Source organism: Elephantulus edwardii, unplaced genomic scaffold, assembly GCF_000299155.1.
Source record: "Elephantulus edwardii isolate Elephantulus edwardi_28Jun2011 unplaced genomic scaffold, EleEdw1.0 scaffold00010, whole genome shotgun sequence".
Lineage (NCBI taxonomy): Eukaryota > Metazoa > Chordata > Mammalia > Macroscelidea > Macroscelididae > Elephantulus > Elephantulus edwardii.
In genome coordinates, this window is record NW_006399760.1 from 6039406 (window position 1) to 6055260 (window position 15855).

At 34.6% G+C, this 15855-nt stretch overlaps 1 protein-coding gene across 1 annotated transcript in view; it reads right to left on the reverse strand.

Moving 5' to 3' along the window:
• LRP1B (low density lipoprotein receptor-related protein 1B) overlaps positions 1 to 15855 on the reverse strand; it is a 2414068-nt gene that overhangs the window by 1353508 nt on the left and 1044705 nt on the right. Inside the window, exons 9-10 of the mRNA XM_006880809.1 lie at positions 8788 to 8959; positions 3010 to 3153 (exon numbers count right to left, since the gene is read on the reverse strand). Of these exons, the coding sequence (XP_006880871.1) occupies positions 3010 to 3153; positions 8788 to 8959 (316 nt within the window). The remainder of the gene's footprint in view (positions 1 to 3009; positions 3154 to 8787; positions 8960 to 15855) is intronic.

The window sequence follows — 15855 nt, forward strand, 5'->3', positions numbered from 1 at the left end:
ACAATATTGTACTTCAAGATGGATCTAGTAATGGCTTTGTTAACTATGAAAGCAACTCCATTTTTCCTCACCTTTTCATCTCCAGAGTAATATATCATATGATCATCTGACTCAAAATGCCCCATAGGAAAAGTATTTTCCAGATACTTAGGTCAATGGCGTTCTGGTTTTGATTTGAATATCTAAATTCAGATGTACTAGCTCAGTGTGGAATGTGAAAAGGTAGGAATTTCCTTTTGTTGGTTGTCTTATGATTGTAATAGAAAACATTGTTTTTAAAAATGGGCTTCTTCAACTGACCTTTGTGAATATGAAGAAATAAATAAGTGTCTCCATTTCTGTGGTGTTGTTTTTTGGTTTTTGGGTTTTATTTTTGTTGGTTTGTTGTTTGGTTTTTTGTTTTTTGTTTTTTTTAAATGGCCTTCCCAGCCATTGTCTAACATTCACTTTGTCACATGGATGCGAAAGAACAGGTTACTAGGGTGTGTATTTCTATCCAAGGAGATGGACTCGTCTTATCAATAAAGTGATAACTTCAGTAACAAAAATGGGAATTTTAAGACTATCAAGGAAGAAGAAGCCACACACATTTTGTGAGGCCAGAAATTCTTGCACCAGTCAGATTAAGATCTACACAAGAGCAATAGCAGCCTCAGCAGAGAACTAAGACATGCCTGACATGGAGCTAACTTGGGCCATGAAGTTAGACTCATGAAGCAAGAGTCAGAAGCCTTCACTCAAGCTTCCTGAAGAACTGAGAGAAGGCATCATAACTGGTAGGATTCAAGGAACTTTGTGACATTAACCTAAGCCATTATGGTTAAGATTAAAGGACCTGTGTCCCACTTGAGAAGCTTTCTGAAACAAAAGATTGTATCTTGCTGTCAACTGCCAATCTGAATTTCCCTAACAAATTCAAAAGCATGAGTATGATTCTTTGAAGTCTGTGTGGTCATTGAAATGGATTTTGGACCCAGTACCATAGTTATGGGAAGCTATGGTGGTTTAGTGGTCAAGAAAATCTACCAACTGCTCTTTGGGTGAAAGATAATATCCTTCCATATAATTTTACTGTCTCTGAAAACCCAAGGTAAGCTATGAATTTCTGACTCAATGGAACAAAATATCAATAGCTAGAATAGTAAGATTATTGTTGGAATTAGTAAAAAGTATGCTTAGGAATTGTGGTAGACCACTTCTGACTTTATAGGAACGAATTTTGTACTGCAGATGTTGTTGACAGAGGTAGTTTCTCTTTGTGGATTTTAGTAGATGTCAGATTCAACTGTCTCCATGTTATCCTTCCTCTTCTTATGATCTCTTTCCTCTCAGTGTAAGAGTATCAGTTATGACATTTTGCAGGAGCTATTAGTAGTGTGAATTTTTTATTCCTTCCATTTCAACCAGAATGACATGTGTTTGAACTTAACATTTTCTTTCAAGTCTCCATATTAGCCAGGTTCAGAATGTAGCAGATGTTCTAGCTCTCTTACCAGGAATTTGATGCTGTTATTTAGGAGTGTACTGAAGACTCAATTTAGAATCTACAAATATAGGCCTTCAAGTAATTCAGTAAGTTGTCATACTTTCACTCAACCCATTCTGATTAAAAAGCAGGGCTTGTTTCTGTTTACTGATACATTATATTAGAAATGTTTCACTTATATGTAACAATGATCTTATATTTTCACTTTATCCCCAAAATGGTTTCTCTATAGATGTATGCATAAGATTATCCCCTCCTAAATAACAATAAAATTAGTTTTAAAATCGCTTTCTCTCACATGCATACACATATACTCAATTTTTCTAATCAAGAAGATAATTACTGGAAATCTCAATTAACTAGGAGGTCTCAACACTATGAAGCATTTCTTTAGATTCCCTGAAATTAGTAAAAATAAGAACTGTAAGCAAGATGATCATAGTTGTATGTCTGGTGTTCTTAATTAAAGCTATCATACTATTAAGTATAAACATTTTGTATGACTTCTAAAATTAGATTCATTGTAACACACTTAGTAGTCCCTTTTTATAATGTCCCATAAACACACAAAGGGTAATGAATGTCAACAGGAAAATAATCAAAGAGGAGACACTGATGGAAATAAAAAGTTGTCCAGATGGCAAAGGTGGAAATAAAATGGACACTATGAATATACAATCATCATAACATTAAATATTATGATATGTGTGTGTGTGTGTGTGTCCAGATGGCAAAGGTGGAAATAAAATGGACACTATGAATATACAATCATCATAACATTAAATATTATGATAATTAGTGGACTATAAATATTAAGTCATTACATGGCTATCACTTATACCAGGGCCATTCTATAATATGTGATTTTGAAGACTTTAGGTAAAGGCTTAAATTAATCTTTGTTGAATAGTTTAGGCTTACAAGAATCCTTTACCTAAAAATATGCAACCATTAACTGACATAATTTAAAAAAAAATAAATTAATTACTTTCAAATATTGCAGAGTGTAGCAAATGCATATCAAAGATATATTTCAATAATTTTAATAAGGTTATTAGTATTTAACTGTTTTAGCTTCAGAAACCTGGAAAATTAACTTACGGAATTTATTTCACTGCTGAAAGACAAGTACCATACGTGGATGACTGTGGGGTTTAACAAACCTTTTACAAGAAGCAGCATCTTGTTAACATAAAGGAAAATCTCATCAATCACCAAGCCTAAGTCTTTAGTTTGCAAATATTCTTTAAGAAATTAAAGAAACAATCTTGGTACCCACCCTCCCCAAAATATATTTTTCCAAAATCCAAGCGTTTACAGGCTCTGCATGTTGAACAGCTTCCCTATTCACAATATAAGCAACAGAAGCTAAATACAGACTCATTTACTTTCTTTTTTTGTACCTGGGAAAATTCACCTGAAAAAGTTTCATGTTCTTATTGATGTGGTTGCTGCTAATTAATACTAAAAGCCCTACTCTGGAGTGGTAGCTGCTGGCAAAATGTTTGATTTTAGCAACATACTTTTGCATGACCTGCCATCACTTCCCAAATTGAAGCCAGTCCTGCAGCGACAGGTCCGCGTTTTGTAACTACTGCCAAGCAGACAGATGTGTGAACATCCCCCTGGCATTCCATATGGATCCACTTCACATGCGTGACTTCTGACTACAATAAATGAAAAAGAGAAAAGAGCATGCTTGAAATTATCTAAAGATAAGGCAATTATGAGCATCAATGTGCTGGACAATTTGTATAGGGAGGAAATTTAGCAAAGTTTGATATACCAAAGGATTTATTACCATAGGCAAATGGAACTGAGCAAAAGCCCACAGAATAGGTAAAGATTCCACAATAGGCCTCTTAAACTACATTTTAAAAGCATTTCGTAGCAATAAAATATCTTTTACAATTCACATTACTCAATCTACTCAATTTTGAGCAAAATGAAAGTGCCGATATTTTTTTGGTACAGGCTTCTTTTGTGTTATTGTTGTTTTGTTTTTGGTTTTGTTTTGTTTTTTTTTTTTTGTAACAGTAAGCTTATATAAACATAAAGGATACTGTAAAAAAAACCCAACACTCAGTTTGGATAGCGAAAGAGAAGCATTGTCATTATCATGTTTGAAAAAGGGCAGGCAGAGTGCTCCTTGAAGGCATGGATAGCAAAGCTCTGACTCTCATACTATGGACATGTTGTCAGGAAAGGTTATTCCTTAGAGAGACATCATGTTTGGAAATATAGAGGGTCAGTGAGAAAGGAAGATAGATTGACATGATGACTTTAACCACGGGCTCAAGTGTATCAAACTTGGTGAGGATAGCATAGTATAGGACAGAGATCATGTCTGTTGTTCGTGAGATCACTGCAAGTCATACCTGACTCTATGTAACTTAACAACAACATCATACGAAGTCTAAAGTAGAAAAAATGTGACTCAGTATGTTGTTGAAAGTTATCAAACACAAATAAATGTTTGAAATACAAATATATGTGTTATGAAACACACACACACACACACACACACACACACACACACACTTACACACATAAATATATTTAAATCCCTCCAGAAACTCAATTTTCTTTGACAAATGTCAATAGTTATAGAAAGGCTTCAGGCCTTTTATTCATAGGGTTGCTAGGAGTTTTGCTCAACTCGAAGGCAATCAACAACAACAAATATATTAAATAAGGAGTTGCACTGTCATTTCAAAGGCAGGTAGTTCATATCTACCAACTTCACTGAGGAAGAAAGATTGGAAATCTCCTAGTCTCCTCCTGTAAAATTTATAACTTCTGAAAACCCGTAGGAGGGTCATGTATGAGTAGATTCTGACTCAACAGCACACAACAATGTGTGTGTGTGTGTGTGTGTGTGTGTGTGTGTATACACACTTGGCCAACTGACTGGAAGAGGTCTATATTTGTTCCCATCCCAAAGAAGGGCGACCCAACTGAGTGTGGAAACTACAAAACAATATCATTGATTTCACATGCAAGCAAGATTCTACTGAAGATTATCCAAAAACGACTGAAACAGCACCTCAGCAGAAAACTGCCAGAAGTCCAGGCTGGGTTTAGAAGGGGTCATTGTACTAGGGATATTGTAGCTGATGTCAGAAGGATCTTAGCTGAAAGCAGAAAATACCAGAAGAATGTCTATCTGTGTTTCATTGATTATGCAAGGGCATTTGACTGTGTGGATCATAACACACTGTGGCTGACTCGGAGAAGAATGGGAATCCCAGAACATTTAATCGTGCTAATGCAAAACCTATACTTGGACCAAGAGGCAGTCGTCAGAACAGAACAGGGCAACACTGCATGGTTTAAAATTGGGAAGGGTGTACGCCAGGGATGTGTCCTATCTCCATACCTTTTCAACTTTTATGCAGAGCAGATTATCCGAGAGGCGGGGCTCTATGAGTAGAAGCGTGGCATAAGGATGGGTGGACGATCTATCAACAATCTTCGTTATGCAGATGACACAACCCTGCTCACTGAAACTGAGGAGGACCTCATACACTTACTGCAGAGGGTCAAGGACTGCAGCCTTCAATATGGACTGAGGCTCAATGTCAAGAAGACAAAGATTCTCACCACTGGACCAATTGGTAGCATCAGGATGGATGGCGAAGAGATTGAGATTGTTCACAGCTTCAGTTTGCTCAACGGTCAACACTCTTGGCACCAGTAGCCAGGAAATCAAAAAACGTATTGCGATGGGAAAGTCTGCTGTTAGGGACCTCTCTAAAGTACTCAAGAGCAGCGGTGTCTCTCTGGAGACTAAGGTGCGCCTGATACAGGCCATGGCTTTTGCAATCACTTGTTATGTATCAGAGAGTTGGACAATGACTAGGGAGGATAGAAGGAGAATTGATGCCTTTGAGCTGTGGTGCTGGAGAAGAGTATTGAATGTACCATAGACTGCCAAGAAAACAAACAGATTCATCTTGGGGAGGATTAAACCAGGCTGCTCCTTGGAGGCAAGGATTCTGGGGCTTCGTCTGACATACTTTGAACATGTTGTAAGGAGAGACAGGTCTTTAGAGAGGGACATCATGCTGGGTAGAGTAGAGGGACAGTGCAGAATGGGAAGACCCTCTATGAGGTGGATTGATTCAGTGACTGGGGTAATGGGGATGGGTGTGTCAGAGGCAATACAATTGGCACAGGATAGAGCAATGTTTAGGGCTGTTGTACATAGGGTAAACGACTCGACGGCACATAACAACAACATATATGTATGTGTGTGTGCATATATATATATGTTTGTGTATATATGTGTGTATATATGTATGTGTGTAGGTAGCTCTGGTGGTCTAATTTAATGAGTTGCACTGCCATTCCAAATATACAATGTTAGAGTACATCAGCTACTCTGAAGTAGAAAAATGGGTACTCTCCTTCCATGTAATGTATTGCCTCTTAAAACCCACTGGAGTATCAACTTTGGATCTGTTCCCACTTAACGGTACACTGCAACAACATATATGCATGTATGTTTATCTATATATCTATATATCTATGTATCTATGTATCTATCTATATCTATCTATTATCTATCTATCTATCTATCTATCTATCTATCTATCTATCTATCTATTTATCTATCATCTATCTACCTATCCTCTGCATATGTGTATATATGCTGATCCTCCAACAGGGTTTTGAGAGATTGTAAACTGCATAAGCACAAGAGGAGACTATCATTATCACTTAGAGTCCCAAGTGGATTCAAACAGGCATGGGGGTGCTGTTTTGGATAAACAGTTCAACTCCTATGGATGCTAAAGAAAGAAATTATATACTTATATAAAACCATGATATATGTAATTTTTTATTAAAATTTTAATGAAAGTTTATAGAGACTTTGGATTTCCATTCATTCATTATTGCACATTTTCCTCCCTGCACAGCACTTCCCTCAGTTGGTTTTTCTTTAAAAAGTAAAAAAAAAAAACAAACCAAAACCTCCATATTAACTTATTGCTATTATGTGCCATCGAGTTGCTTGTGACTCACAGCGGCCCTATGTGCAATAAAATTTAAGTATGTTGTTATTTCAAGAAACCTAGCTCAAAATAAAATGTGTTTTGTATGTTTGAATATGTTTCATGAATACAAGAAGTGGGAAAATAGTTAAATTAGAAAAAAGTATTGTCCCAACAGGTTGAGAAATAAAAAGATGGGTGAAGGAAGAGAGGCTGTAATGTGAATAATGCACATAAGAGTTTATGTTGTATTGTAATCACACTTATTTTATGTAATAACTTACTTGAAATTGTGATGACTTCCCTGGCAATTTATTTTAATACTAAAAACTCCATACTTTTAAATATCAGGCATTGCTCTCTTTTTCACCCTCTTTTGCTAAATGACAGGTGAATGAAATGTAATTTTGACTATTTCTTTTCTAGCTATCTCTTTTCTGTTCCACCTTCATCAAAATACTTCAAATTAGCTATGCTCAGGTGCTACAGTTATTTTTCTTCTTAGTTTTCTCATAGTGTCAGATATGGGTTAATCCATACTTGATGACACAAAACAACAAAACAATTTACTCTAACCCAATCTGCTCTAATTTTCATTCCATCCCACTGAAGTCACTCTTGCCAAATCTCGATGAGTTGTATACTGCTAAAGTCAATGGTCAATTGGGTTTAAAAATTATTCTTGTCAAGATCTTTGTTTCCATCTTTCTTCTAAACTTATTGTTAGTGTGCACCAGACTCCATCATTTGGAATTCTTTTTTTCTTCATTTAGATTGACTTGCAGGGATTTAAGTCTTAGTAAGACAGAAAGATGGAGGGTCGTGAAGGAGAGGAAGATCCCCAACAAAATGGATTGTGACTTCAGCAATGGTCTCTAGGGTGTCAGAGATGATAAGAATGGTACAGGATAAGGCAGTGTTCAGATCAGCTGTTCATGGAGTAACTGTGAGACATGACTCGATAGCATCTAACGACAACGACATAAAGAAGACTGACAATTCCTACAAAATTAGTATTTCCAGTCTGGATACTACTCCTTACACAGACATACATGTAGCTCAACATTCTATTTTACTTACCTATTTGGAGTCACCACTTGGCTTTCTAATGTAGTTCTGATATAACTTCTAAAATGAAACTGTTTTTTCCCTTCAAATCTGATCCATTCTTAGTATTTCTTAATTAAAAATAATTCCATTATTCTAGCCACTCAGGTCCTAACATTGCCATCATATTTGATTCTCTTTAGTTTCTAAATTATAAGATCAGAAACTTTATCTACCTTCACCTTCCTAACTAGTACTTACCTCATTTACCTAGAAAAAGCATGCTGTCTAATTCATCAACCTCATCAACAGTGCAACATTATCTCCCCACATGCTATTGCCTAACTAGCAACTTCACTTATCATTTAAAATGTTCATCAATCACTGAGACTCCTTTGCTAATCACTTTCTACAAAAACTGTTTGACTATTTCATAAATGACTGCATTTTTAATTTGAATAGAATCATTCCAGGCAACTAATAGATTATTAATGACCATTCAATTAATTAAAAAACGCTCATAAAAATCTTAAAAGATTACCTACTGAATTTCAAATTTGACTATGTTGTATAAATATAACAATGCCTCACCTCAAATGAATCTAAATCTATTTTAAAGTTCTCACAGATTATTTTGTTTAAATGTGAAACTTAAATAGATGATAGAGACTTACAATAGCATTAATTGTGTGTTCATATAGTAGCAATGAGCATTCATTTTATTTCAGTATCAGTAAGTATTATTATAATATATTTTGAAGTATAATTAGTATGTGCTTTACTGAGATTTTCAGAAACATTGTAGCTTCATTAAAATAATTTTATTGAAAATATGTTAAAGAAAAATAATAATGGTTAATCAGAAGAGTTCAATGACAGTTGTAATTCTTGGCAGATACTGCAAAATCATAGCCTGGTTTTCAATTTGTCTCCCCAAATGATACCTTTTTAGCAAAGGGGGGAAAAGTATCTTTTAAGCACTTAGATGCCTTGTACTTACATCATCACTGAGAGCTCCTTCTTTAAACCTAAATGTAGTTATAGTTTCAATTCTATGGTTGTAGAAATGCTTCACTAGAAATTGACCAATCCATCATTTAGATTTGTGAAAGCAGCTCTATTCCATTCTATCAGACAGATATGTACCCTTTTGCTATCAAAACTGAGAATTTATGACTCCTGACTTTAACCTTAGACAAAAGCACAGCCAATACCTACCATTTTGAATGAAGGTTATGAAGAAAGTATGTGTCTTACCTGTTGGTTGAGTTCTTTTTTGGTAGATTCGGATTCCTCGAGCATTTTCCATTTTGAACAACGAATGAACATCAGTTCCATTGAATCGATTTATCCTTATGATATTGTAATTATCAGAATTGGTTGCATATAAATAGTTTTCAAACACAGTTAAACCATAAAGATGTCTAGCCTACAAAGAAGGACAAAATGGCTATGTTTATTATTGCTAATATTTTCAAATTGAAAAACAAAACCCAACCTGTCAATAATAGGAATGTCAGAAACACAAAATTTATTTTCTTGGAGGACTTTTATACTTCATTAATTTCAGCATTTTCTCTTAAGAAGAAAACATGTAGTTTTTAGTAGTGAAATTATAAAATTTATGAGAAATAATTTTATTCATATTTCATCAAGAAAACACAATCAATTGATCGTTTTCAAAATCTAGAAATAACAGTTTTTAATTATATTAAAAATATGACTATGGCTCTTTGGTTTACTATTTGAGATGTGCTTATGGACTGCTTGGTCATATATCCGTGAGTTTCTAGAACTGTGATCTAGTTCTGCCTAAAAAGAAAACATTTTTTGAAATGATATAGTACAAACTCTACCTTTAACCCAAATTACACTTAAAATACTATTTACAACAGAATGGCAAACAGTATAAAACAAAATCACATTCTTTCAATAATTTAAAGAAAATGACAATATTTTTACTAGAAATTACACTTTTTCTAAAACTTATTCATAATGGGAAATGGAAGTGTTTGCTTTTAGAGAGATGTTGGTTTATTGCTATCCATTATAATTAAACTAACAAGCTCACTCGCTTTCTTAACAGAGAGTTTGGGAATTGTAGAGCAGAAAGACAATCTTAAAATCACATGGAGCTTCCATGTGCCAACTGAAAGAACCAGTGTAAAGGCACCTGTTGTACACAGTTCCGTTTGGCATTCTTTATCTTTTCCTTCATTTTAAACGGTTCTGGCCCAGGGTATACGGAATTGTTAATTTATTTGTTGTGAGATTTTGATGAAAAAGCATTTCAGTACTCTTTGTTATTACTTTGTATATACTTACTGTACATATTTATAGTTAGAATTTTTTTAAAGTGTGTGTGGTTTAATTATACACGTATTAGTAGATCAAAATGAAAATATTTTTAATCTTAATCAAGAAATCCTGTCTTTTCTGTATTTTAACCAGAAACTTTTTCTCACTGTCATAATTGACTTATTATCATTGTTCCTGATCTTACACTAGAAGTAAATTTTAAAAGTCTGGCTTTCTCCTTATTTTTGTTGTTGTTATGCCTCATTTCTTAATATCTAGGCTGGAAAGAAATAAAATCAATTAATGAGGAGAGATATTCCGTGATAAAATCCACCATTCATCTATCAGTTTTCCACACTGTGGTGGCCTATGTTTTGGCAAAACTAGGAACTATGTCATTGATATTTCAAATACCATCTCCTAGGAAGAACTTTGTGATCTACTTCTAAAATAAATGGCCAGTGAAAATTTTAAGATTTTGTTGTACACTGTCACTGTGAATTATGACAGTCTGTCAGTCCCTAATAAAAAGAACAAAAAATCTTAACTTATATGTGTGGTTTTTTCTGTATAAATACACTTGGGATCAAAATCCACCAGCTATTCTGTGAGAGAAGGTTCAGGAATTTCTCTCATGTGATTTACTACCTCTGAAAACTCAGACGGAGTATGAGTAATGAATTGATGCTAATTCAAAGGCATGCAATAACAACAACGCCATAAAGGAGTGTGTGTATGTGTGTGTGTTTATATGCATGTGTGTTTGTGAACATTAGTGAATATATAAATTATACCATATACAATAAATAAGTCTAGGATCACATTTTGAATTGAATTCTAGAATTATATATAAATTTTGAATTTCTGTAAGAAAAAAAAATCTAGAATCTTTCTTTGTCATTAATTCCAAGCAAATCTTGTTCAATATTTAATGACTGCCACCTGGGAGTCAGGAATTGTAGCATGCTCACATTCATTGCTTTCTATACTCTTGCCATGCCACATCTTGGAAGAGAAAGTACAGCTGCTTACAAGGTGATTTGTTAAAGCAGGAAACACGTGCACATAGTAAAAATCAAATTTTATTTTCCAACTCGCTGCTTTCCTTCAGAAAAAAAACTGTTTCCCATAAAATATGTATATTGTTTCCCATTTTGTTAACTATCTCCAGCAGAGGTGGAAAGAGCTTCTATTGGTAGAGAGGCCATTTTGCATACATTTGAATATATTTAAAAAAGTATTTATGTTAGATTACTTAGTGGCCAAATAAATATGTGTCTTGGAAACCGGCAAAATATGGACAACAGAAATATCAAATTTAGTTAACTGTAATATTTAGTCATTAAAAAATGCTTTCTAGCAGGAAAATCATGTTTGGCACATTTGTCCTAGTTTAACAACTTGGTATTGTTTTCTTTTTCAAATTGCACGTAAGTGATAAAAGGAAGTTTTATGATAATAATTTCAAGAGTTAGGGAATCTGAAGATTATAAACTTAACCTGCTCATACCCTGCCTTACCAAAAGTAAAAAGGTTTTTGGGACAGTTGAACCTAAGAGATAAATTATTGTCCACATCAGTGATAATGGATACATATTTTCAAGCAACCCAATTAGAGCATTTATTTATTGGTCAAGAAGTAATAAAATACATCATACTAACTATAGTTACCAAGATTAAATTCAACATATCATTACAGAATGTGAGCTGGAATTCAATTGATGGAAATGTGCTTTGTTTCAGTTGGGATTGAACTTCAAGAGAAAGTAAATGGACTCACATATTTCAGCTCTGTCTAGACTATAATTATTGAATTCTAGAAATATATATGGAATTACTAGAATTACAGTTATACTGGAAATTAGTGTCATAAATTGAATTTGACACAACTAGTGGCGAAGCTTTTTTCAACTCGAAGGTCTTCTTCAGGTATTTACTGACAATTATTAATAAAACCTTATAATTTAAAGTGGAAAGGTGCAAATAACCAGGATAGCAGAGTTTAGAAGGCAGACTGGGATGTGTTGAAGGAACAAAAAAATTTAGAAAAGACAATTAAATAATAGGCATAAATAAATGATAATTATATAAAATACAATGCATATAAATTATTGCATGAAATACAATGCAAATGCAAGATTGTATAAAACAATGCATGTGAATGAAACACATAGAAGTGAATTATTGTATGAAAACTAATAAAAAATATTTTAAAAATAGTATTCAGAAAGGACCAATCTATGACAAGTGAGTAAAATTTTGACCTTGGAGACTTTCAAGGAATTCTTATTTGAAGAAGTACTTGAATAAATCAGAAATAAAAGTAAAACCGGCAATTTAATAAATAATAGTATTTTTGTAAATAGTCCTTTACTTTTGTCAGAGAAATATTTCCAATGCCATTGGGACAAAGGAAATTTCAGTGACTTATGTATTAAGTAATTAAAGTGTTGTTTGAATATGTAGGTGACTAGACAATTGTTTTTAGAAATTGATTGCTGCTCTTTCTTCCTAGTACGGTTTATTCTGAAAGGTCTACCGAAATCTACCCATCATCGGTATCTCTGCTGGCATTTGAAGCACCAATGTCATCACTTCCAGCATCATACCAATATGGAACACAACAGAACACCAAACTGACAGACTAGTAGTGGTAAAAACCTTATGATTAGCAGAAGAACAGGATAAGATACAGTATGATAGATAAGCTCCTTTAAAATGGAAAATACTTAAAAACGACCAGGTAAGAGTTGCCACTAAATATAAAGTAAATAGTAATGATATTTTCTTATGTGGCTCAACTAATGAGGACAAACAGCTACAAAGATTCACTGATTAAGAACCAAAACATATAATGTATGGCATATGACTCTAGGAACATTTTTGCTGTTAGATGCCACTAAGTGACCTAAAACTCATAGCAAAGCTATGAACATTAGAGCCGTATCTTTCCTTATTCTGTGTCATCCTCAAGATCTCTATCACATATTGAGTCACTGTGTTAATCTATCTCATGGAAGATAACCTCTTATATTGACCCTCAAACTTTCAGAGTACGATATCTTTTCCTAAGGACTGGGTCTTTCTGATAACATGTTCAAATTATGTGAAATATAGTGTCATCATCCTTCCTTCTAAGGAGCAACTTGGTTATATTCCCTTCAAGAAAGATTTTTTTTGTATTTTTCCTTTTGGCAATCCATGAGCTTTTCAGTACTCATTACCAATCCCAAAATTCAAAGTGATTGATTCATTTGAAGACATTCTTATGCTTATTTACTGTCTAACTGTAAGAATCATAAAAGGCTATTGGAAAAAAGATATGACTTGAATCAGGTACACCTTAGTTTTTAAATTGACATCTTTGCTCTTTACCATTTTGGATAAGTCTTTGACAGCAGATTTTCCCAAAGCAACACATTTCTTCCCCCCCCCCTTTTAAAATTTCTTGACAAAGAAAGGTAGCCCAATAGAGTGAGAAATTACTGAACAATATCATTACTAATCACATGCAAGCAAGATTCTGCTGAAAATTATCCAAAAACAACTGGAACAACACATCAACAGAGAAGTGTTAGTGCAGACTGGGTATAGAAGAAGTTGTGGTACTAGGGATATTATAGCTAACGTTAGATGGATCTTGGCAGAAAGCAGTGAATATCAGAGAAATATCCATCTGTATTTCATTGACTATTAAAAGGTTTTTGACTGTGTGGATGACAACAAACTGTGGCTGCCTCTGAGAAGAATGAGAAGCCCAGAACATTTGATTGTGCTTATGCGAAACCTTTACTTGAACCAGGAGGTAGCTGTCAGAACAGAGCAAGGAGAGACTACATGGTTCAAACTCTAGAAGGATGTCTGCCAGGGATGTATTCTGTCTTCATGCTTTTCAATCTGTATACAAAACAGATCATCCAGGAGGCTGACCTGTATGAGGAAGAATGTGGCATCTGGATTGGAGGAAGATGCGTCAACAACCTGAATTATGTAGATGACACAACATTGCTTGCTGAAACTGAGGAAGATCCAAAGCACTTGCTGCAGGTGGTAAGGATTGAAGTTCAGCATCTTGGAAGAGGGATTATATAACAATGAAATAAAATGTCTTTCACTTTTCAAAGAGAAGAAAGAACAGTAGGGAAGGCGTGGGCAGGGAGTAAAGTACAACAATGAGTAAATGGAAATCCAAAATCTAAATTTTCATTAAAATTAATAAAAAATAAAAAAAATTTAAAAAAGACAACAAAGATTCTCACCACTGGGCCAACTGGCAGCATCATAATGGATGGTGAAGAGATTGAGATAGTTAACAGTTTTAGTTTGCTTGGCTTCACAATCAATACCCTCGGTACCAGCAGCCAGGAAATCAAGAGACAAATTGCATTGGGAAAGCCAGCTGTCAAGGTCCTCTCCAGAGTATTGAAGAATAATGATGTCAGGCTGGAGGCTAACATGTACCTGATCCAGGCCATAGTCTTCACTATTGTGTGCCATGCATCAGAGAGCTGGACAATGACTAGGAATGTTCAAAAAAGAATGGATGCCTTGAGCTGTGGTGCTGGAGGAGGGTGTTGAATGCACTATGGACTGCTAGGAGAACAAATAAGTTTGACTTAGAGAGGGTCAAGCTGGGCTGCTCCTTTGAGGCAAGGATTATGAAGCTTCATCTGACATACAATGGACATGTTGCAAGGAGAGACCAGTTATTGGAGAGGGACATCACGCTTGGGAGGGTGGAGGAACAGCACAAAAGAGGAAGACCCTCAATGAGATGGATCAGTTCAGTGATAGGGGTAAGTGGAGTAGGTGTGCCAGAGACAGTGAGTTTGCACATGACAGAACAGGGTGTAGGACTCTTGTACATATGGTCACTATGAGTTGCATGCTACTCGACAGCACATACCAACAAAAATTCTTTATTCTTATCCAAAGGATCAATGAATAAAAGCATTATTTTCACAAAAATTTTCTTTATTGCTGTTGCCATAGGTGTTTATTATGGATCCAAGTAAATGAATGTGTTGATAGCTTCAATCTTCTCCATCTAAAATGAGGTTTTCTACAAGCCCTATAGTGAGGACATTTGTTTTCTTGATGTTGAAATGTAACCCATACTGAAGTCTTCTTCATGTTCAGCAAGCAAGGTTGTGCCGTCTGCATAATGTAGATTGTTGATAAGTCTTCTCCAATCCTGATGCCACACTTTTCTTCACACAATCCAGGTTCTGAAAGCAGGGTTTAGGGCTCTTATACATATAGTTATTATAAGCCACAGGCAACTCGATGGCACATAACAACACCACCACCACCACCACAGTCTGAATAGGTATGGGGGAAAAATACAATCTTGATACACATTTGTTTTCCTGATTTTAAACCAAGTATTATTCGCTTGTTCTGTTTTGACAACAGTTTCATGGTTTTTGTTGAGGTTTTGTGTGACCACAATTAAGAGTTCTGAGATTTACATTCTCAATTTTACCCATAATTTGTCATGATCTACAGACTCATGTCTTTACATAGTTAATAAAACCCAAGTAATCATTTTCTGATATTATCTGCTTCTGACTAAGAACCATCTGATACCGGCAATATTAATCTTCATTCCGAAGTGTCTTCTGAATTTAGTTTAAATTTCTCAGTTTTCTATTGATCTGCTGTTTGATTTGTTTCAGTCACTTAAAATTAAATCAGTAACTTTGCATTTATATGAAAGATACTGTTTTATAATTTATTCATTTTTGTTGAATCATCATTATTTTTACTAATGATAACTAACTTCTCCATTAAATTGGTCAGGTAACTCTTTTCTTAATTTCTTGAAATAGGCCAATGAGCACATTCAAGGCTGCTACTGAAAGCAACTGAAACATGCCAACTGGTATACCATCAATTCATATGGCTTAATTTTTGGCCAAAATCTTAGTGGCTCCTGAACTACTAGAAAAATTGGAAGTCATTAAAAATAGAAGGAAATACATAAATATTGATATTATAGGCATTAGTGAGCTTATATGGAAATAG